The 24122-nt window shown below is 47.2% G+C and overlaps 1 protein-coding gene across 5 annotated transcripts in view; it reads right to left on the bottom strand.

The window, feature by feature from the left end:
• MTSS1 (MTSS I-BAR domain containing 1) overlaps positions 1-24122 on the bottom strand; it is a 163324-nt gene that overhangs the window by 12202 nt on the left and 127000 nt on the right. For all 5 annotated transcript variants that reach the window (XM_086695052.1, XM_086695053.1, XM_086695055.1 and 2 more), the window contains exons 5-9: positions 23757-23848; positions 22014-22088; positions 4855-5012; positions 2584-2691; positions 1214-1311 (exon numbers count right to left, since the gene is read on the bottom strand). In XM_086695052.1, the coding sequence (XP_086551178.1) occupies positions 1214-1311; positions 2584-2691; positions 4855-5012; positions 22014-22088; positions 23757-23848 (531 nt within the window). The remainder of the gene's footprint in view (positions 1-1213; positions 1312-2583; positions 2692-4854; positions 5013-22013; positions 22089-23756; positions 23849-24122) is intronic.

Raw genomic sequence — 24122 nt, 5'->3', positions numbered from 1 at the left:
CTGCGGGCCTGGTGTTAGCAGCACACGTGGCAAGAGGCAGGCGGCTTTCAACAACTACAGGCAGCCGAGGCTGAGCTGTTTGTTTCCGAGGTGAACAGTAAACAGGATGTTGAGAAGCGTCACACACCCTCTGGGTGTTCTGTCTGCGCTGCGTCTCCAGTTCTAACAAGTGTGCGCTCTGGTAACTCAGAGTGCAAAAACCAGAAAACCGAACACAGCCCCGCGGTCCAAACAAGCAGAACCGACAACGGGAAGCACTGGAAGGGCCGGAATAAACAACCCAGCCTGGGATTACCAAGGGTGTGGTTTCTGCTCCCGGCAAGAGAGTCTTGTCAGATTTCACAGACCCTGACAGCTAATGAGGTAGTCAGGACTGTGACTGCTCTACGCTAGAATTACTTGACAACGAATGTTCCGACAGATAGAGGGGAGTGTGCCAGAGGAAATCACTGCCGCTGGGGATAATTACCATAATTTTTGCTTCCCCCGACCCCACCCCCCCACCCCACCAATCAGCCAGAAGAGGGCATTTGGGGACTGGCAGTAAAGCCCACAGCAGCTGCACTCCAGCAAGCTGAAGGCCGATGCTGTCAGTGCCGCATGATTTTTGACTGAAGCTAAAACTAGAAGAAAGAAGAGAGAACTCGTGCAGCTTTGTTTTGTATTAGTGAGATAGTTAGTTCTCTTTGTTAGCAAAATGAAAACCCAACAGATTTGTCAAACACGCACACACACACACATACACACACACACACACGCACATACACAGCCCATAAGTGATGACAAGGAACCAACCAACATTTTCATGATGTAGCATCTTAAGTTTGAAATTACTGCTCTGTGTTTACTACCCAAGGTCAAATATGAAACCACACACACACACACACACACACACACGTGTGTTTGGGGACATAACCAGACACAGACCAGGCAGATCCACCCTGCTCTTTCCTCTCACTGCTAAATTCGCAAGAAGTGGAAATCTACTTGGCTTTGAAAAGTCAAAGAGAAAGGTCAGTAGGTTGCGTACATCAAGAAGGGTTAGTGATGCGTGATGAAGCTGCCATCCTTCAAAAAGAGAATACGCTTTGCAGTCAGCAGGCCAAGAATGGTCTTCTAACAGAAAACCGCTAGAGAACAATTTTGCAGATGGCAGACATTTCCGGAGGATTCTCGCTGCAGGTGAGTAGGAGCAGGGCCCAGCTTTACTTACCTGCAGACACTAGACTTGCGGGACATGGTGGTGCTGGGAGAAGAGGGTGGCGTCTGGTACGACCAACTATAATCAGAACCTTTCAAGTCCAGAATCACCTAAGGGGACAGAGCCAAGTGGGTAGGTGAGGTGCTGAGAAGGGAAACATCATCCATCAAATCTTTAACCTGTATCATCAAAATGCTGTCATCATCGAGGGGTGGGGGTTAACGTACAAAATGTTGTTAACGTCCTTTCTTCAGTTAAAGAACAACAGTACCAATCCATCAATGTCATAATCCTTTTTCTGAGACAAGCAAAAATATAAAAAATTGGAAGGGGGGAGGGGACCATGAAATGTCAGTCTAGAGGGAGAGGGAGAGATTTACAGCTACAGATTAACGATTTACAGGAGTCAGGTATACTCAAGGCCAGAATTTATAGGATTCTTGTCTCATAGCACCACAAATTCAATGATGGTGTTAGGATTTGTCGGTCTTGCACGTTAGCCGCCTGATATTCAGTGGGTCACTTCTGGCCCTGAGATTTTAAAACCTGACAGAATCAAGAGCAAGCCAATTTGTTCGCAGTTACTTCTACATCTGGCTCTCCTGCTTGACAAATAGCTATTTGAATGTGAGGTCTACCTTTCTTTCACGTAGTAGATTCTCAATAAATGTCTATTCACGGAGCAAACGCGTGCCTGCTGTGATTTGACAAAAGCAATTTCATAGAATGGAAAACGTAAACTCTTGTATTTGTCCTCTGAGTTGGTTCTCCAGGGAGGCAATGAGAATTTTATACAAAGGGCAAAAGCCAGCATGTGATTCATCAGCTGTCCCCCCAAACACGGTCCTTCCCACTTGATATGTTAATGTCATATGAACCAAATGAATAAGCACGAAAGATGTCATCTTTTCTGTAAAAGAGATCCTGTTTTAATCCATCAGAATGGGAGAAATTCAGTGAGAATGGTTCACAAGGATGACCAAAACACATCACTATCATGTTCCTGTGAGAGTTTATTTCTAGAGGACAGGTGAACACAGTGGTTAAGGCCATGCATGGGCTCTCGACTGCTGGGTTCAAATCCCACTTCCACCACTAATTAGCTAGATGAACCTGGTTAAAGGACTTTATCTCTCAGTGCCTCAGTGTCCTGCTCTGTAAAATGGGAATAATACTGAAGATTAGCTGAGGAAGTCTATGTAAAGCGCTGAGAACATACATGGCACACAGCAAGTGCTCTATAATGGCTAGCAACGATGGTTACTGTATTTCACCATATAGTGAAACACAGATAGGACTTTAAATGAGATGCCTCCGGGAACTCTCGAGACCTTGAACCTTTATGTCTTTGGTTTGCTCTCCCGAGTGCCCACAGCTCCTACCTGTTCACTTGAGGAGGGCAATTTGTGAGGGTCCATGGTCAGGCTTTTCAGATCTTCTGAGATGGTCTGAAGGTGAGTTATTTCCCCTAGCATGGAGATTTCTTCTTCCTGAAGGAAAGTAATCCACATGTCATCATGAGTGATTCATTCATGGTCTTGGCTCAACTGTTTTTATTAGGGTTACTGTCTAACCCTTTCCACTTTCCAGAAAAGTCACCTCGAGACTGGTACATCTTGGCTAAAGCCCTTTCTTTTGGGAAACAGAAAGGGAAAAAGGAATCTGCCATAATTATGGAGTGACCTGTCCCGCCCAGTGGTGAGCAAGTCAAAGAAAACACGTGGCCTTCCTCATGGTGCCTGGTGGGGGGGGGGGGGGGGGAGAGCTGCCACATCTTCCCGGACGGTCCGCCTGCATCTTCTCATGGAGTCCTGCAGCATAGCCCCTCCATAGGCCGAGGCCCTCTGAGCTCACTCAGCTTCGACGGTTGACACGATTTGGAACAATTTTGGTCCAGATCTGATAACAGCTCTTGGTGACAGCACGTGTGTGTGTAATAGTTAACTATCCCCTCCCCCTTCTTATTTTTTCCCCACCTGCTTGATAGAAAGTCACAGCAAGTGAGATAGTGGCAGGAGACTGTGGAAGAAAGTCATTCACTTCACCCAAGTACCAAGCTGGGACTGCAGGCCTCGGCAAGAATGAGCCATGGAAAAGTTCTGTGCTCAGAGGAACGACTCCTCCTTGAGCATTTTGCTAGGGCTGAGGGAAGTGAGCTGGGGTCGTTGTGTCAGCTTCAAGAATGCCTACAGCAAAAGTCCTCAATTATGGCATGCAAATGATTTACTTAAAAAAATAAGTCTTGGGGCGCCTGGGTGGCTCAGTCGGTTAAGCGTCCGACTTCGGCTCAGGTCATGATCTCGTGGTCTGTGAGTTCGAGCCCCGCATCGGGCTCTGTGCTGACAGCTCAGAGCCTGGAGCCTGTTTCGGATTCTGTGTCTCCCTCTCTCTCTGACCCTCTCCCGTTCATGCTCTGTCTCTGTCTCATAAATAAATAAATGTTAAAAAAAAAAAAAAAGTCTTGCAAGGGGCACCTGGGTGGCTCAGTAGGTTAAGTGTCTGGCTTTGGCTCAGGTCATGATCTCACGGTTTGTGGGTTTAAGCCCCACATAGGGCTCTGCGCTGGTGGTTTGGAGTCTACTTGGGATTCTCTCACTCCTTCTCTCTGCCCCTTCCTCTCTGTCTCTGTGTCTCTCTCAAAATAAATAAACTTAAAAAAAAAAATCTAGGACGTCTGGGTGGCTCAGGTGGTTAAGCGTCTGACTCTTTGATTTCAGCCCAGGTCATGATTCCAGGATCATGATCATGGGATCGAACCCTGCATTGGGCTCTGTGGTGTGGGCATGGAGCCTGCTTGAGATTCTCTCTTCCTACCTTCCCCACCCCTCGCCAACTCATGTGCTCTCTCTCTCTCAAAAACAAAAACAAAAAAAGATTCTCTATCTGCCCCTTTCCCTGCTCATGTGTTCGCTCTTTCTCTCAAAAATAAATAAATAAATAAGTATGAATTGATTTGTTGAGGCTCTTCCCATATTAACCTCATGGTCACTCACTGGTGTTGAACCTAGCCACTGGGTCTCAAAATCACCTGAAAGGCTTGTTTAAAACACAGATGACTGGGGATCACTTAAGTGTCCAACTCTTGATTTCAGCTCATGTCATGGTCTCAAGGTTCAGGAGTTCAAGCCCCACATCGGGTTCTGCACTGGGCGTGGGGCCTGTTTGGGATTCTCTCTCTCCCTCTCTCTGTCCCTCCCCTGCTTGCTTTCTCATTCTCTCTCAAAATAAATAAATAAACTAAAAATAATTTAAAAAAAACCACACAGATGCCTGGGTCCCCACCCCTAGAGGCTTGGATTTGGTAGGATTTGGATTCAGGAAGGTCTGGGTTGGGCTCGAGAAGCCGCATTTGTAACCAATTCCCAGGTGACACTGCTGGCCAGGCGATCGCACTTTAAGAACCACTCTGCAAGGCCTTCTAGACTTGGGGGGGAAAAGAGTAAGTCAACAACTCGGGCTAAGAACTGCGCACCAGGAGTGGGCCATATGGCCATCGGCAACTCATGGAGAATCACTGCTCTACAGAAGTGATTCCACCATCACGATCCCTGATACACAGCCGATTCCTGACGACTCAGTGATGGTTGGATAAACAAAGGAAAGTCTCCTCCACACCAGCAATGTAAGCCTTCCAGAGCTTTCCACTGACTTACAATCACGGGCCGCAGCATAGAGATGAAGGTACAGAATCGGCCGCGTTCTTCAATCAGTGCTTTCCGGACTGCCTGCTTTTCGGTCTCTTCCAACAAGAGATACTTGTCGTTGACATCTTGGAGAGCGCTGTCCAACTGAGGCTGGATGTCACCTCTCCCTGTAAACAAAACAAAGCCCCAAGCGTGGCTTGCTGAAACACCAGCTTCTGGAACAAATGCCCTTCCTCCCTTGAGTCCTTGCTGGAGTGGAAACCGCAAGTTGCCAGGACTTAAAACAATGACTCAGTTATACTCAGGACTGAAGGTAGCTGTTTGTCTAGTACCGGCCATTTCCAGTTTCCGGTGCCCAAAGGGCACGTTTATCCTCGTGACAAGGAAGATTTCCTGGGGTGACTCCTCCTGACTTGCCTTCTTGCCTTACGTAACCCCCTATGGAGACTTCTGCCAACAAAACCCCAGGATGTGGCAGCCAGACAGTATTCTTTCTTTGTAGAACATTCTGAAGAGGCCAAGGGATGAACAAGGTGAGGGCCTGTGGATGTTGCCCAAAATGGGCAAAAAGTGGCTTTGCTGGGTCAACCTCAATCAAAGAGCCTCTGTTTGGACAGAAGTTTCTGTCTCTGAAGACAAAGATGGCAAATATCAACTGTCCTGGCCATGGCGTGGGGGTGGGGGGCGCCTGAAAATCCCTGGCAGTCAGCTTAACTCCCTGGTGGAGTCCTGAATGTTCTTATAAAACAAGCCCAGTAACAAACTGACCTACAGTCAGGTCTCTGCTGGTGCAAGTCTAAAGGGAGGGTCAGTGCTGAGCCTGACCCACGTGCGGTAATCGTCTGGCCACATCCAGACCCCAGTTACGATGCCACAACCCCTTCTAGAGTTTAAGACAGAGCGTTAACCTTTCAAACTAAAACTTTATAAAATAGTTAGCACACCATGTCCATAAATAAAGTTTAATTAGAACACAGAGATGCCCACTTGTTCATATACTGTCTCTACTTGTTCTTGCTATAACTGAAGAATGGAATTGTTGTACCACATACTGTATGGCCCCTGGGCCAAGAATATTTACAACTGGATTCTTTAGGGAAAAGGATCGCTGTGCTAGAAGAGAAACACTGGCACCACGACAGAAGGAGAGGCTACTGCAAATCTGATTTGCAGATGAGGATAAGGGGGTGACCAGCTGAGAGCCCAGCTCACGGGCTTCCATACTGGTCTCCCTATGCAGGGGCTTCACCTATCACTTGAACCAGGGAATGTTTTCTAAACTCCTTCAGAGCAGGGACTTGGAACTCTCCCAGCCCAGCCCCTGGTACAATGTCATGTGTGTATACAGCAAGTGCTCAATAAATGTCTGATCATTTTCAACACAGAAGGCTAGACATGGAAGGGGCCTTTGGGGCTATCCAACCTGTTTCCACACTTCGGCAGAAGCTGAGAGAGACTTGTCCAGCGCTGTTCAGGGAAAGGTGGGGATCCAGGGCAGAGCCCACACAGCCTGACCCCTCTAGGGTTGGACTCGTTCTCCTCTGTCCCACTGCTTCGAGCCAAATGAAGGAATCAGCAAGGGGCCTGAGCAGTCACCATTTAGCCCTCTCTAAAATGATGTGTCCCACTCTTGATCTCACAGTCCGTGAATTTAAGCCCCAAGTGGGGCTCTGAGCTGACAGTGCAGAACCTGCTTAGAATTTCTCTCTCCTTCTCACTCTGTCCCTCTCTCACTCAGGCATGCACACACGCTCTCTCTCTCGAAATAAATAAATCAATTTAAAAAAATTTTAAATGATGTAAAGAACATTAAATGCAATGTGTTATTTGGTTTGAAAAAGGAAAGGGTCAGGGGAAATTGCCTTGAAAGTAGGAACATGTTCCATATTTTCTCTCATAAGCAGATGAGAAAGCTTAATATGGAGCAAGAGGTTGACCCAGGCTTCAAGAACATCCCACCAGAAAAGGTCTTTGGATTTAATGAGGGAAACATCACTTCCTGGGCAGGGACTGAGCTGTAAGTTGGCACACAAAAAGAAAGTCCTGCCCAGTCAAAGGTCACCCCTGAAAACGCCTTGGATGGCTGGCGAAGTACATGCTGCATGCAGGACTCTCGCGAGTCAAGCCAGTACAAGTTCCGGACGGCTACAGCAGGCAGCACTGAGTTCCGTGCAGGGATTTTATCCAGTGATTCCATGATGGGAGAGTTTGCATCTGTCCAAGGTGACCCTTCACCCATTCCTCCATTTAGTCAATGTCTACCCTCAGGATAATTATAGCATCTCCTGCAGGTTTCCCAGCTGCCTCCCCAAGGATGCAGGGCGCCACCGCCCCCCACCCCCCCTACGTGAACCTGGCCTCAGACCATGGGTTTCTCGAGTCTGCAGTGGATGGGAAATCTGTGAGAGCCAGGGACCGTCTAGGGAGGGGACAAGTGCACCCCACTGAGGACACCCACCGTCTGCAACTCAAGCTCTAGGAGGGAAGTCTGGGGCATCAGCAGCCCTATGAGAACCGGGGGCTTTCTATTAAATTGCTGGTTTGGGGCGCCTAGGTGGCTCAGTTGGTTAGGCATCCAACTCTTGATTTCAGCTCAGGCTCATGATCTCACAGTTTATGAGATCGAGTCCTGTGTCGGGCTCTGTGCCAACAGCACAGAGGCTGTTTGGGATTCTCTCTCTCTGTCCCTCTGCCCCTCCTCTGCTGGCGTGTGCACACATACTTTCACTCTCTCTCTCTCAAAATAAACAAATAAATAAGCATTTAAAAATTATTGGTTTGTGCAACTGAATCCACATACACCTAAGGTACACCTGACAAGCCTCTGGTAGAGAAGCTCCAGGAGGCTGAAAACACTCTCTTTTGTTCTGCAACCTGCAAAACTGCCTGGTCCGTCCCCAGCCCTGCCGGGGGAGGCAGAGTGATTTCAGGCTGGTCTAGGGCCTCCTCACGTCTCTCCGTCTCCTCTATGATGTTCTAACAGAGCATCATCAGAATGTTCTCAATTCCTGGGGAGGGTGGAGGGGCGTCAGGAAGATAGATTAAAACCCACAACGCTTGACCAAACCCACTTGGATGTGCTTCGATTATGGCAGCAATGTCTTTTCCTATCAGCCTCTAATTATAAGAAATTAGGAGGGGCGCCTGCCTGGGTGGCGCAGTCGGTTAAGCGTCCGACTTCAGCCAGGTCACGATCTCGCGGTCCGGGAGTTCGAGCCCCGCGTCGGGCTCTGGGCTGATGGCTCGGAGCCTGGAGCCTGTTTCCAATTCTGTGTCTCCCTCTCTCTCTGCCCCTCCCCCGTTCATGCTCTGTCTCTCTCTGTCCCAAAAATAAATAAACGTTGAAAAAAAAAATTTTAAAAGAAATTAGGAGAACGTGTATCTTCCCTTCCTTTCACAAAGTATAAGGCACGTTTCTATCTGTAATTAATCACACTGACTTTAGAAAACATACCCACATAGGAATGAAAAGTGACGGGAACCAAGTGTCATCTAATCTGGTAAATATAAATTTAAATTATTCTATAATTATAGCAAAGTTATCTTAAATATGTATTATATTGTAATTAAAGGACTTGCAAATTGTAGTATTCTAAAATAAGTATAATCTGTAAAGACTGCTATAATTATAGGCACGGTGAGTACATTTCCATTCAGGATATATCATAACCTAAAAACACAATGTTTATTTCTTAAATTCACCAATATAACATATAATTACATTTATAAAGAAAAAAAACTGCAGGAGAAATTATTCCATGTCCCAGTTGGATGCACTAGCTTTAAGATTCAATCCAGAGTTGCAGGAGTACTGATTCAGTGCACAAGAGTTCATCCATTTGGCTCCCCCAGCACAGCTGGCCGCTCGAGTTCCCACTGGACTTGACCCCAGCCTTTCGTTCCACCTCTGCAATGGCCACCCTCACTGGGTCACCTCGATCTCTCGTCTGGAGAGCTGCAATGTCCCCCAATTTGTCACCTAACATGCTGGCCCAGAGCAGTGCCAGACTCTTGCAAAAGGCCAAGTACCACTTCTCAACACTGCCCAGCGCTTTCAGGAAAAGTCCAATGTCATCAACATCGCCTGCCCTGCAAGGCATGCATGGGTCAGCCCACCCACCGGCAGCCTCTGAGATTCTTCTCAGGCCACTCTCTCTCCTCCCTGCACCCCACAGACCCTTCTCCAGAGTCCAGGGTCTGGCTGCATCCAATCCTCATACACGCTTCTCCTCCCCCTCCACAGCCACCTAGGGCCTGTTCATCTGGCAACTCTCTGTCCTTCAGGAAATCCCTTCTGGAACTCTCCCGTTAGATTGGGGTTTCCTTCCTTGATCTCAGAATGCCCTCCACGGATCCCACAGGACATTCCTCCCAGTACAAATTCCATCTTTATTTCTTGAGTTCTTTGACTGGGGTCAGTCTGCCCTACTGATCGGGAACCCCACGAACGTTTCTGCTCCGCGCTGTACCTTCTTACCGAGCACACAGGCTCTCAACACATGCGAATGAACTAGGCACTGGTAGGGTAACTTGGCCCGAGTTTGCTGAACGGGCTTGACCATCCTGCCCTTAAATGGCCTAACATTATGAAACACAAATCCCGGGACCCAGGACTGCCAGGCAGCCACAAGAAAGGAGAGGAGTGCCTTCAGGGGACTTTCCAGACAAAATTCCCGAGTGAAGAGTTGCTTGTGACCTTTTCTCTAAACCTAAGTCACCTCAGTCTTGAGAACTGTCTTCCCACTGCCAGTTTCCAGGTCTTGGTTGTATTCACGCCGCAGAATTCCAACGAACACCACCCAGGAGGCTTTTACTCCCCCAGAATTCAGAAGATTATTTTCTTTACAGAAAATGCTGCGGGGACAAAGCACCATTAATGGGCACAGTGTCACGGGCCAAAGCAGCATCCCTAAAAGAAAAAGGATTTCATTTTTCATTTTAATTAAGTAGGGAGAGATTACAAAGTGGTCTGGAATGATATGAAGATGCCATATCTTGCAAACATTTATATTCTGTTTTCCTTAATCTTTATGTAAATGTTTAAGGCAGGAATTAATGCCCCCTATTGAGAGAAGGGAAAACCGAGACTAAGGGAGGCTACGTGGCTTGCATGGAGCCACTGAGCCAGGAATAGGCCCGGCCACCCTCCACCCGGAGGTCTTTCCTGTTCAGGGGCCGCGCTCTCTGTACTTAATGCTCACGGCAAACATAAACCCTGGGAACAAGTCGCCAGGAGCTAAATGTTCAATGTCCCCAACAGCCCAAAGCAAAAACCCAGTCCACTGTGAATCGCATTATCTGGAACCTCCCAGCCTTCTCATCACACCCTGCAGCCCACGCCTGAGCCCTGGGGCTGGACCACGCCGGACACATTCTCAGGCAAAGGGCTTTCCCACGGGGAAGAACCAACACACTGGGTCAAGACCGCTGTCAGGAAAATATCCAAGGTCATCTGTTTTTCCTGAGACACAAGTACAGGGAAACAATCAGGATCTAACAAAATGCCTTCCATCTGCCACACACACACACACACACACACACACACACACACACACACAGTACTTCATTTGGAGGCACCCATTTTTTCTCATTTTTATAGCTCACAAATCAGGGTGCGTCCTGCAATCAATGGTGGGCCAGAGTTCAGTCGGCACCATCTTCTTCCCTCTTTTATCACGGTCCAGAAAAAAATGGTGTGTATCTCGTGGCATTCTACAGTCAATGAAATGTGGGCTACAAATACAGAAACAGACGCGCAAGAAGAGGCTGGAGATGAGAAATGGAATAAGAACTCCCTTTCCCCACCAAAAGGCGGCTGTCCTTGTGATCCCTGTACAAATCTTCTACCCTGATAGCCTGTAGCAGTTTTGGATTGATTCCCCAAAGTGAAAACAAGCAGAAGTCAAAAGAAAGATGGATTCGATCAGACAAGATGGGAGGCGTTTTGACTTAAAAAAATTCTCAAACCAACTCAGTTTGTGTTATTCTTTCAACGTGCTGTGTGCCTCACTGTCCACTCATCTGTGAGATATACATAATAGTACCCTGCTCACAGGGTTGTTTTCAGACCAAATGAGTTCATTCGCGTGAAGCATGTAGCACAACGCCCAGTACATGGTGATCGCTCGGTACGTGTCAGGTGCTATCAGTGTCTCTGAAGCCATCCTCCCCAGGCTGGGCACCTCAGCCGGGGGCAGTTTGCTGGGCACACAGGTTGGTTTTTTTTAGTGAGCTTTCAGTTCAATGTCTTCTTTGATGTACAGAAATGCAAATGATCCCATAATCCTTTCACTAAAAGGTGGGGGTTTTGTCACCAGGATTCGCTGGTCCCTGGACCATCAGCTGCTTAATCAAAGACAGCTTAGAGGAAACTAGGAAACAGCCCATGCCAACGCGTGGCTCACCACCCATGGCGTCTCAGAACCGTCCTATCTTTGACATGATTCCTCCTCTGTGGTCAAAGAAACACTCTCCCATTCGTCAACCTGGTTGCCTGAAACCTGCATCTTCTTCAACTCCTCTCTCTCTCACATTTCCCCTAAAATGCTCTTTCTCCATCCCTGTGGCCACTTCCCTGAGCCCTGGTCACTGTCATCTCCCGTGTGGATCACAACAGCCACTTGTTAACGGGTATCCAGCTATGTCACTAATCCAAATGCACACATTCACAGAACCTTCTAGAAGCCAAGGAGCCTTCAAGGGCTTCAGAGTCCTGAAAGTCTTAAGTCTTTAAAACGGTAAAAAAAAAAAAAAAAAAAAAACACACAAAACCGGCCCTGCTCACCTCCCTGCTCACCTGTGGCTAGTTCTACACCTGAGGGAAGATGCAAGAGCCACGCCTATCCAAGGTAAGGTCTTAAAGGTACAGCGCACTCCTCCATCTTCCCTGGGCATGGGGAGAACCTGAGCCCGGCATCGAGCCCCTGACGAACACCTACCAGGCACCAATCAATATTAAATGGATTAAATGTCAACGAAACCCGCCTTCTGCTTCCAGCCCCACTGATTTTTCTGCATGCCTCTTCCCGGAAAGTACACTCATCTCTTGTCCCACCCACCCCTGTCTCTACAAGAATTCGATTCAACCTTTAGGAGTCTGCTTGAGTATTTGCCTCCTCCTGGAAGCCTTCACCTCCTCCAAGGAGAATCCAGCCCCAGCGTTTTCTTCATAATGAACTGTACTGTTTGTGTTGCCAGGTCACGGTTGTCGGTAGGACGCCAGAGTGTTGTGTTAGGACAGAAAATATGTATATGTTCGGTCTTTGCCCCAGTTCCTGGCACAGAACTTCCCCAAACCGTTGGAATTTCCAGAATGACAGGAGTGTCTCTGTCATCCTGATGACCCGGGGGTAGGGGGTTAGATAAGTTCAGGATGGGAGACACTTACAAGGAAAACCAACCACAGGATTAGAGGCTTGAACTTTCAGCCCCAACCCCTGACCTCCAGGGAGGGGAAAGAGGGTGGGGTTACATCACCAATGATTAATCAATTGTGACTACATAACAAAGCTTGGTAAAAACTTGAATAGCCAGTTTCTGGAGGCTTCCTGGGCTGGGGAATATACCGAAGTGTTGGGAGGGTGGTATGCCCAGAGGTATGCACCCTCCCTGACCCCACCACCACCCTATGTATCCCTTCACCTGGGTGCTCGTATATATCCTTTATAATAAGCCAGCAATCCCAAGTACAGAGCTTCCCTGAGTTCTGTGAGTCGTGTTCATGAATCATCAAACCTGAGGGGAGTCCAGAGGAAATCCCGACTGTGAGGTTAGCCAGGCAGAAGTGTGGGGAGCCTGGGGAACCCCACTCATGGCAAGTGGCTAAAGTGGGGGCAGTCTTGTGGCACTGAGCCCCTCAGCCTCTGGGACCTATGCCAACTCTGAGTAGTTAGTGTCAGAACTGGGTTTAACTGTAGATGTCAGAAAACTGATGTGAGAACATAAATGCCTTTGCCATCCCGGGGACAGCTTGAGGGCAGAGGCTTCCTTTGCTTCCTTAGCTGCCCACAGGGCAAGTGGAGGAGGCACTCACACCCCTCTCCTCAACGGGCTGGCTTCCCAGGGCTCATCCGGAGCCTTCCCAGAGAACGGTTATGAACGAGAGAGATAGCACACCAGATGTGAACCAATTAGCCCCGTGAAAACCAAGGACGGCTTGCAGCTCTAGAGAGGCAGACCTACCATCCACCTCCCACTCACCGCACCAGCCACTGAATGTTCTCTACATAGATGAAAACCAGATTGTACAAGGAATCAGTTTCTCCAAGCAAGCTGTTCTTTAAATTCTTGGCCTTTTTGCTGGGATTCTGTTGTAACCTCTCCACGCCACTGTAAATACCTCTCCCTCGGCTTCTGAATGTAGCCACTGGGAAGCCAGGTGCTCCACACCGAGATGACAGTCTCACCGTGCAAGAGACAGTTCAGAATTTCAGCCTCCTGAGGTCAGCCACCAGCTGACCAGAGTCACAGGCAAGGCACCTGGTGGGCTGCGTCGGGGTGAGGCTTTCCTCGGAGACCAGCTCTGCACAGGAAGGGGGTTCGCAGCTCTGGGCCTCTGGGGGTGTCTGCGTGGCCTGTCTTTACTTACATTCTCAGTTGTGAAATATGGCCAATGAACCTCCCAGCCTCTGAGGACCACCTGCTTTCTTCTCCAAATGCAACAGCCCTTTGAAGGAGTTTTCCAGGGTTCAATTCCAAGGTCTCAAGTGATTCTAGGCAGGGACAGCTTCCAAATGCCACACAAGGTGTAAAAAGGAAAATTCCATCACTCCTGCTTTTGCCAAGGCTGCCCCTTTCTCTCCCGCTCTGCCCGCTGCTCTATCTGGGGCTTCCCAGAGCCAGAACGTTTGTCAGGCCACGGCTCCCTTGTGCTGACTCATTATTACAAAGCCCTTCCCTGTCCATTTCACACAGGTTTCCCCATTAAGTAGGGCTTGTACCCATTCAATTATCTGCTGCATAATTAAATGTGTGTGCTCCTATAATGCCTTCCCCAAGCCTGGAAAGAAGCCGTGACTCAACCTTCCCCACTGAGTTACAGTTGGGTGCAAATACCCAGACAGATCTCGAGGCTGCATGTGGTCAAGCCACCTCTGGAGGCCGAGGCCAACACCCGACCCCTGACTTCAGAAGGAACTTTTCCAGCTTTAGTTTCTGCAGGGAACAATCATCTGTTCAGGCTCAAGGTCCACTTCTACCATTTGCACAGGTGTGAGCACAGGTCGGGGAAGCAGTCTGGACCACTCGCCAGCCCCACACCACCGAGGGCAGTATTTAGGAGGGGTGGGATTTAGGAAGGATGTTAGACTGGGTGTTGCTCTACAGACAGTCGACTCGTGTTAGTGAGGTGGTGACCACAGGGGGTATCCAGAGATTTCTAGGCTCTGCCACCTCCCTTCCAGGACCAGGTCTTAGGACCTGGACAGCAAGAAGCAACCAGGGTGGGCTCTCAGCTCCACATGGATTCCAGTGGCCCAGGAGCTCCTAAAGGGGATGGCGATTCCTGATGACTTTCAGAGGCCCCATCCATGACGCTCATGGTTGACAGCCATGCAGGTCCCCTCATGCCAGCCACACCGGCTTCTGAGCGGCTGTTTATCCCTCTTACCCAGCAGCAGAACAGAGGAAAGAGGTCTTCTGCCCGTGCGGGGCAACAAAGCCAAGTGATTCGCTAATAGCTCAGACTTTAGATTTTTAGGTGGGAATTCCCTCCGGGGAAGAGGACTTATAGAATTATTCCCCTTCCCAGAACCAAAGGCAGGGGTGCCTGGAGGAGACCCAGACACATCCAACTTTTTACCACGGAGACGGGGAGAACGACCCACACTGACTACAGTCTCAGGGGGCGTTCTTAGAGTGGTTTCTGCTGGTTCTGTAGGTACAGAAGAAACACACATGGGAATGTGTGCATGCACCTGATGTGGCCACAGGACATCAAAACCACTGCTCCTGGTGAAACGGACGCTGATGGGGGAGAAGTTTAGTCCAGTTCGGGGTGTGAGCAGAAATAAGGCTCAGTGATAGAACCATCTAGAGGCAGGTCAGGGTGGCCAGGCAGCTGAGGCTGAGCAGGCGGGATCCCTGTGGTTCCCCTATGGGTACTCCTGAAAAGCTGACTCAGGGTAGTGCACACAGTTGCCCTCAGGGTGCCCCTTTGCAACATGGTCACCTTCTCCCATGGTTCTGGTGCTTGCGTCTAAATGGTGACGACCATGTGCTGGCATATGCTTTGCCCCTCCACCTTGAACGTCCCCCACCCTATTCTCCACCGGCTGACCCCTTTCCATCTTCCCATCACCTTCCACTCCAAGCTTCGCTGGGTTTCTTCTTCTTTGCCCATCGCTAGATCCTTTGTTCACCCTCATCACGGCACTGAGCATACAGATTAAACAGGGTGGTTTACTCCCACTAGAGTCTCAATTCCTTGAGGGGGCGGTATACGCCTGGTGGAATACTTTTGGAGTTGTAAATTCCTTCCCTCAGGAACCACGCTTATGCAGAAACCTGGGGTTCAAGGTAAATACTTCTAACTGGATCAAAGGAGGGTTTTGTATAAATATTTTTTTTTTCTCTTGTCAAACCAGGACACTTTCATTACTGAGAACCTATGTTAAAATATAGACGTTCAGGTTCAAAAATGATTTAAAACTTGTAAAAAAAAAATTTATGAGGGCTTCAAGACATATTGCTTTCTTCTGTCTTTTATGCCCGAGTTTACTGCTATGATTTCATATCACTGTGGCTTAGCCTTGGGAACCCTGCTTGAGTAAGAAACAGAGGGAGCTGTGATTTTTCCTGAGATGAGCCACATGTAAGTGACAGAGCCAAAGGGCTGTGCGATTTCTCTCCTCATCCCCAACCCTACTGCCCATCATTCAAAACGAATAAACCATGCAGTTTACGCCACATACTGACTCACCCCAGACTCTTACAAAAAGTTCTAGTAAAACTCTGTGTCATCGAAAGGACACATGGTACAGATGTCTTTATATGAAATGTCCAGAAGAGGTAAATCCATAGAGTCAGAAAGCAGACTGGTAGGTGTCCAGGGCTGAGGGCAGGAGGAATGGGGAACAGCTGCTCAAAAGGCAGGGGGTATCTTTTCGGGGTGGCACAAATGCTCTGGAATTAGACAGTAGTGATAGTTGCACATAGTTGTGAATGGACCACAAGCCTTTAAGACGGTGAATCTTATGTTATATAAATCTTATCACAGTAAGCAAAAAACCAAAAGTGGCTGTCTTACCTTCCTTCCAAAAGTATGCTAAAAAATGTTCAAACTGTTTCATAATCACAACACTGAGGACTGGAAAAGATCATCATTTATAAAGTTGGGGACCATCTCGGCCCCACTGGTCATAGGAGACCTATGTCGTTTGGGTTTGTCGTGGATGACAGATTCCAGTTCAAAAACCTCTCTGGAGCTGTTCAGTAAAAATGTTCTCAGAGAACACTCAAGCACATTCAAGGCAAGGATAAATCACATGGATGCCGCACGGACAGACCTTTCCGCGACAGAGGGACAGCCACAAGACTCCAAAAGCAGATCACCCAGAGAATGAGGTTCAACATTTAGGCAAGAAGAATCATTTTGATTATTGAATTTGAAGATCTGATACCTTTGAAATGAAACACTACACAAACTCTGCTGAAATAAGAAATACTTTCGGTTTTTTTTTTTTTTTTTATGGATTATTCATTTTGAAAAGAACTGTATGGTCCCAGGGAGACAAAGTATAAAGACAGTTTGCTAGCTTAATGCAACCAAATCTGATTTGGGAATTATTATGAGGGGTTATTTAGTGCAGTTCTACATATTTTGTTTGTGATATAAATACACATATACATATATAGCTCAGGTATATATGTATAAATACGTTTATTTCCTGTGCAAATCACTCTGTATTTCTTCTTTCCATAAGTCTAATACTGAATTATGGTGATGCAAAGGCCCTCAGGGTGTTGGGCTAACCCGTGAAAGGGCCAAACACCGCAGAAAGAAAATGATTACACACACACACACACACACACACACACACACACACACACACAGGATTTTCTTAGTTATGGAAAATTAAGTAGGCACAACTGATTGCTCTGAGCCGGCAGGAAAACTTGGGCAACTAGCATAGGTCTGGACAACCATGGAAAGCCCACAGCAAGGACCACATCGTGACCAGCCACCAGAGAGTCAGGATGGTACACTTACCGAGAGCGTCCACTGGCGGGGGGCGCACGGTGACAAAGTGCAGGATACACAATTGACACAAAAAGGAAAATAATAAAGTCAAACTGGTATTCGAGCAGCAGGCTTACCCTTCTTTCATGTGTTAAACAGTCCGAGGCTGGCCACCGAATTTTGTTTTAGGGCAATTAAACCCACCTCCACCAACAGCCGTGTGCCCAGGTTCCCTTCCCTGACTCACTCATATTCTTTCCTTCACATCTAAACAGAAATCTTCCTACTTAGTAAGCATCACCCCTAGAGAGGACAGTACGGCTCCTAAGAAGAGAGATGACTATATTCCCAAAAGAAGCCAATTAAGGTATCAAGAAAATCCTTCAAGTATAATTTATTATAATTTGCAAAGTAATTAGAGAAACCCAAGGAAGAAAACTTAAGCTAAGGTGAAAATAAAAAAAAAAAAAAGTTAACATTTTAGCTTAACAGCAAATACCACATTAGTCTGGAATTCTGTGAGTCTGTTTGTTAGGTTTATAGTATTTGCTTTGCAGGGTCTGGCTGAAAAGGATAGATTGGTATCTATCTGTAGAATCTGTAGAAAGGTCAGGCTCAAGGGTTAATCCAGCAAAATGTTCCAGTCTCAGCGCTCCCAAAGAAAGTCCCTGATAAGCTTTTAGTAGTTACAGATTGAAACAGAAGGCTTTACCATAATTAATTTTTAAATTTAAATTAAGAGTAACATGGGAGTTAAAGGAGAAGGTTGCTGACTTCGTGCAGTACAGCGGCAGAAGCAGGCAAATGCCATAAAATGTTTCCCACACCCAGTCCGCACGCGCTTCGCCCGTGAAGGTATGGCCGACCCCAGGACCCCAAAGGGCCATGAGCTGACATCAAACAGCAGGGCTTGATGGGGACTCATGAGAGGCCTTTCAGAACGTGGGCTATGAGGCCAGCTCCACACCATGTTCCTGCTGCCTGTGTCTTCTCCCCATCAGCTGTCCATAAGGCTGGCTCTGCCTGTGTCCCAACCCCGGACACCAGCCTGGAACTTCCCAGAGGGCAGGTACCGTCTCTGTAGCCCCCAACATCTGCCTGGAGTTTACTCCTGGTAGGTGTTCAATAAACCTGCCTTCCAAAAACTGGGTACATTCACCCACAGCTGGAGCATCTGTCAAGTTGGTTTTTTTCTACATGTTTATTTATTTATTTTTGACGGGAGGGGGAGGGGCAGAGAGAGAGGGAGATAGAGAATCCCAAGCAGGCTCCATGCTGTCAGCATAAAGCGTGTCGCAGGGCTCGAACTGACGAACCGTGAGATCATCACCCGAGCCGAAATCACGAGTTAGGCACTTAACCAGCTGAGCCACCCAGGTGCCCCTGCCAAGTTGTTTTAAAATGGTTTTGAGGTGCGCCTGGGTGGCTCAGTTGGTTGAGTCCAATTCTTGGTTTTGGCCCAGGTCTTGATCCCAGGGTCATGGGATCAAGCCCAGAGTTGGGCTCCGCAGTAAGCTTGGAGCCTGCTTAAGATTCTCTCTCTCTCTCTCTCTCTCTCTCTCTCTCTCTCTGTCTCAGCCCCTCTCCCTTGCTCACCGTGCTCTCCCTAAGATAATAAAATAATAAAAATCTTAAAAAATAAAACATCTAAAACAAAATGAAATGGTTTTGAAATTAAATCTAGCCAAATCTACCAAAAAACATTCAAAGTTTTTTTGATGGTAATATTTAAATACCTTTAGATTATAAATTACCACTCTATATTACAGTAAAAAAAAAAAAAAAGAGTCAAATAAAGCATGTGACAAAAGGTGATTATCTGCAGAGTGAAAATTAAGGTAAATTAGTCACATACAAAAATTACACCCCAGGGGCACCTGGGTGTTTCAGTCAGTTAAGCATCCAACTTTGGCTCAGGTTGTGATCTTGTGGTTTGTGGGTTTGAGCCCTGCATCCAGCTCTGTGCTGACAGCTTGGAGCCTGGAGCCTGCTTTGGATTCTGTGTCTCCCTCTCTGTCTGCCCCTCCACCGCTCACTCTCACAGTCTCTCTCGGTCTCTCAAAAATAAATAAATGTTAAAAAAAAAAATTGCACCCCATATGTGTCTGCCTATGTCAAAGGCAGTGCTACAACCATGCTTAAGTTAAACGCACAAAGGAATTTGAAATTTTGAAAAAAAGAGTCAGAAGAATTTTTAGATCAAAGATCACAGTTTTTTTAAAAAGGCACGGCAGAATGCTGCTTGGTGATCTCCTGAAAACACATTAAAAGGTAAGTGATTATTTGGTTATCAGATTCAGTTCTATTAGGACAAAAAAAAATGTATCCAAAGCACGTGTCTATCCCAACATATGGTGTAAATCTCAGAAGGAACTACTAACACTTTATAAGCCAAGAGTCCAGGAAGGGACCACTTGAGGGAGATGATGCAGATGCCTCTGTAAGAGTTCTGGCAGAAAAGGGAAACTACCGGTAACCAGACCCAAAAATTAACTCGAAGCCTCAGATAACCAGATTTCTTCTGGCCCTTGTAGCATTCCCGCTCCATTCTCAGGCTACCCATCTTCCAGGAGAGCGCTCCATTCTAAACAGTCAGAATGATGACTCTGGTACCTTCTAGAAGGTTCCATTCACCCCAGAAATACACAAATGCGTGCACTCAGGTCAAATAAAATGCACTTATATATTGTAGAAAAAAAATTATAAAGGATAGAAATAAAAACTGCTTTCTGGTTGTACTCTGGAGTAACTAGAAAATCATCTGGAACATTCCAAGCTACTGATCTGACTTGGCTCATAGATATAACTACACCACCATGGCCACCTTGTCTGGAAGGACATGGTGCCTGACACCACCAGGTACATGGCTAGGGCTGAGGGATGGATGCTTCAGAAACACCCTTGGTCAGAGCCTCCACTCTCTACCTTCAGGCCCAAGGGCCCCACGAAGCCCCACAACCAATGCCAATTATTCTGAATCCCAGGACCAGAAGCATCTATCTCTTCATGTTACCCAGTCCAGCACCCTGGGTGTCCTGAAACTTTCTACCGGGTGCCTAGAAGGGGAGCTCGTTATCCTCTCCAGGCAGCCCGAGCCAGTGCTGGGCAAGTCTAGTTGCCAGAAACTTCCTTTTGTGTTGCACTGTAATCAACCCATCAGGCTTTCCCCGTAGGTCCAAATTCTGCTAATTGGACAATGCCAGGGACTTTGAGTGACAGATGAAGACTAGTTCAGCCTCCATGGAACATTCAGATAAAAGGATTATCACTGCAGCCAAGAACTTAAGGCCTCTGGAAAGACAGCTCTGGAACAGCTCCTTTTTAATTCCCTCATCCTCTTCACCAAACTCCCAAACCTTTCCCGAGCTGGAAGTATCTTCCCTGGACCTTCCTTCCAAATCCCTTCTATCTCAAAGTTGCTAAGCTGTCAACTACATGGAATTCGGTTCCAACCTGTTCTTCCATGGGACCCCAGATTCAATGGAAGTGGATGACTGGCTGTTTTACTTATGAACATTGACCTCTGGACACACTAAAATGTTACTGGCCACAAACCCCATTCGTTGTCCAACACTAGCTCCCTGGTGCACTAAGAAGATACAATGTACATTTGAGAAGCACTGAGACCAAGAACACACATCCAAAACTAACAACTGAGGCCAATACTAACAGAACATCTGATTATGAGTGAAAACTCTCCTGCCTTGGGGCACCTCAGTCGGTTAAGCGTCCGACTTCAGCTCAGGTCATGATCTCACAGGTCATGGGTTCAAAAGCCCACGTCGAGTTCTGTGCTGACAGCTCGGAGCCTGGAGCCTGCTTTGAATTCTGTGTCTCCCTCTCTCTCTACCTTTCCCCGACTCATGCTCTGTCTCTCTTTCTCTCAAAAAAAAAAAAAAAAAAAAAAGAAAGAAAAAGAAAAAGAAAAAAAAATTTAAATTCTCCTGCCTTTATCTTGAAATGGTCTTACAGTTTTTCACAAGAACTAGGAGGGCATTTTTTAAAAATGTCCAAGCTTTAAAACTTTGCCCAGTCCTCACCCCACCGTCCACCAAACTACTCCATCTCCCCAAATATATTTTCCTCAAATACCAAATGAGAACCTCTCATTTAAGGAAAAGAGGAAATTTGGTTTGGGGGATTTCTACCTAAAAATTTTCCCAAACAAACACTAAGCACAGAGCAGCCTCAGGGGAAAAACAAAACATTTCATCAGTTGTGAGACAACAACTTCAAAAACTTGTTATCAAGAAGAACAGTCTGGAAAGAATGTCACCTTCTCAAGTTTGAGTCCCTACATTCTGGGTCTTAGTAAAACATCACAAATGCCTGCAAAGTGGATGTAGCTAGATTTTTCTGTGCACATTCGAAGTCCACGCTGGAAGAGCAGAGTTGGGTCTCGTATCTGACAGCGGGCCAGCTGGTGGAGGACAGTCAGCAGGGAGGTGGGCAGACAGCCACGAGGCACCAGGCTGGTTTCCCCTAGGGAGCCCCCAGACTCACGAACACCCTGAAAAATCTCTCTATACAACAACAGCTCCCAGCTTCCCATTGCAGCCGTTTCTAACATTCTCACAAGACTTAATAAAGGGTTTCGGAGATTATAGGCTGTGAAAGATGGAGGAGAAAATGACATAATTTCTGTAATAATTACTAGAGGACATTTGCATGAAGGCTTTTATGCGTTATCCCAAGGCTTCCAAGAAATTTATAGGTTTCATTACAACGCACAATAGGGCACGGAAACTGTCAAATTTTGGAGACAAAGGTGGGGGGAGGGAACAAGTCAAGCACAACTTTGCAAGGGCCTCAAATTAATAGATATTCTGCACTTGAGAACTTTAATTCAGATGGATTCTATTTGCTCCTGTTCTCCAGGGCTGTCACAGGCAAGGAAGTCTGAATTGAATGCTTTCTGCTTCAAAGACAAATCAAGCACATGTTCATTTCCCCAAAGTAACACTATGCATAGCAGAATTTGTAGAGTTACCTTTTTTTGCTTTCTTCTGCAGTTTCAACGTATCTGAGGACTTCTTTTTTATCTCTTGGCGGGCTTTTTTATATTCTAAGAGAAAGCAGAATTATTGAATAATTTTACCACCTTGCTCAACAGAAAATCTTTTAGGAACAACCATTACTCTCATCACAGAAAGAATGAACAATGATACGCAATCAACAGCTTAATCAGGGTACTATATGGTAAAAAATCTCCTGCTGAAGGGGTTATTAACATGAAAACCAACAAAATGCACCATGGTCTTTTCCTGATAGAATTCACTCATATCAGCTGTGAGGAAAGACATCATTTGGGAATACTTTACTAAATGTGAAAAATCCACAATTTCTCAGCTCGTGTCAGGAAACTGAAGAATAGGATTTGCTTTCCCAAGGCCCCCAGTTTGCAGTGCTCTGCTCAAAAAAGAACCCATGTAGCAAACCACTGGCCAGATGTTACCATTCAGAGAAGAGCACTGAAGACTATAGCGTGAGAAATCAGACGGTGTCGGGGCGGGGGGGGGGGGGGGGGGAGAAACTGCGACATGCCCAGCTGCCTTAGCCTCATTCTCACATCAACACCAAGGCCAGCACCAGACCCCCCGGAGAAGGGGGCGGCCCACAAACACCACACTTCCCCTGACAACCACCTCCGCTTCCCCTACGGGTCTACACCTATTCCTGGATTTCTCGTTTCTGTTGCTGGCACCTCCATCACCCAGATTCAGACATCTGAAATGACAGCTGCCTCTGACACTTCTCTCCTTTGCTGCCCTGGTATGCATTCAATTGATTGCCAACTGCTCCAGTTCCCTTGCAGCCTTCCCCGATACCTCCCTCCCTGCTGGTGCCATGCCACCAATCAGACACCTCAGTCACGTGCTCATGCGATCCACTGTTAGCCAACCCTTTCATTCTGGTTCACTCCCCTCAGATCCACTCACGTGCTTTCTCTCCCCGACACTTTACTGCAGTTATGAGCCTCCCAGCAATGAATGGCTCCTGCCCCTGCCATGATGCCAGCACCCCCACCCATGGGTTCCAGGAAGACCGGCTTGGGAGGTGTCTGTCTGGAACACTCTGCCCCCGGCGGCTGGCACACGAGGGACTGGGACATGTTTGTTGAAGCATTTCCAAAGAAGGCAGCAGTTCTAAGGGTGCCTGGGTGGCTCAGTCGGTTAAGCGTCCGACTTTGGCTCAGGTCATGATCTCGTGGTTCACAGGTTCGAGCCCTTTGTCAGGCTCTGTGCTGACAGCTTAGAGCCTGGAGCCTGCTTCAGACTCTGCGTCTCCCTCTCGCTCTGCCCCTCCCCTGCTCTCTCACACACTCTCTCTCTCTCTCAAAAATAAAGAAAAACATGTAAAAAAAAATTAAAAAAAAAAAAAAAAAGAAGGTGGCAGCTCTGGACAGGAGACCCAAGGATAGCTTGTATCATTAAAAGTTTGGTTTTCAAGATGTGTTGTGATGCCTGAAGTATGAATCTTTGGCAATTCACATTTAATCTACCTGATCGCAATTAATACCACCAAGAATCTGGGCTCTCAGCAACGGGGGGATGTTTCATGGGATCACTTTTGACTCCTTATTCTCCAACACAGAAATGCCTCCAGGAGACATGGGAACAGAGTGGGCCCTTAGGATGACACCAGCAGAGGCACCAGGCGGCAGCCGGCAATACCCGTGCCTCTGCTCGGAACACGCGTACTACTATGCAGAGGACAGCTTGCCCCCCTGTACCTTTTGCGTGGTCTTTATCCAGCTGGTTAGCCACTTTCTTCCATTCTTCCATCTGTTCTTGAAGCGGGTTTATCAGACAATCAATTAAAGCGCTTTCACCAAAAAGAAAGAAGAAATTAGATACATTCTGTTGTCAAGATTTACACTTAGCTGTCAAAACTACCTAAATCAAGGACTTCATGATGCAAGACAAGGCAGTATACTAAGCCCAAGTTCACATCCAAATCCCTCCATTTCGTAACAACCTTATTCTCAGAACGCTCTCCAGAGACTGTTAGGAAGCCATAAGCATGACTGGTTGGAGCAACATCTCTTCTTGTTTCCCCTGCTTATCTTCTGACTCTTGTATTAATGAGCACGGATGCA

The sequence above is a fragment of the Puma concolor genome, chromosome F2 (assembly GCF_028749965.1).
Source record: "Puma concolor isolate L17-30 chromosome F2, mPumCon1.1.hap2, whole genome shotgun sequence".
Classification (NCBI taxonomy): domain Eukaryota; kingdom Metazoa; phylum Chordata; class Mammalia; order Carnivora; family Felidae; genus Puma; species Puma concolor.
The sequence above is the reverse complement of the archived record's forward strand: the minus strand, read 5'-3'. Positions and strand labels throughout refer to the sequence as shown.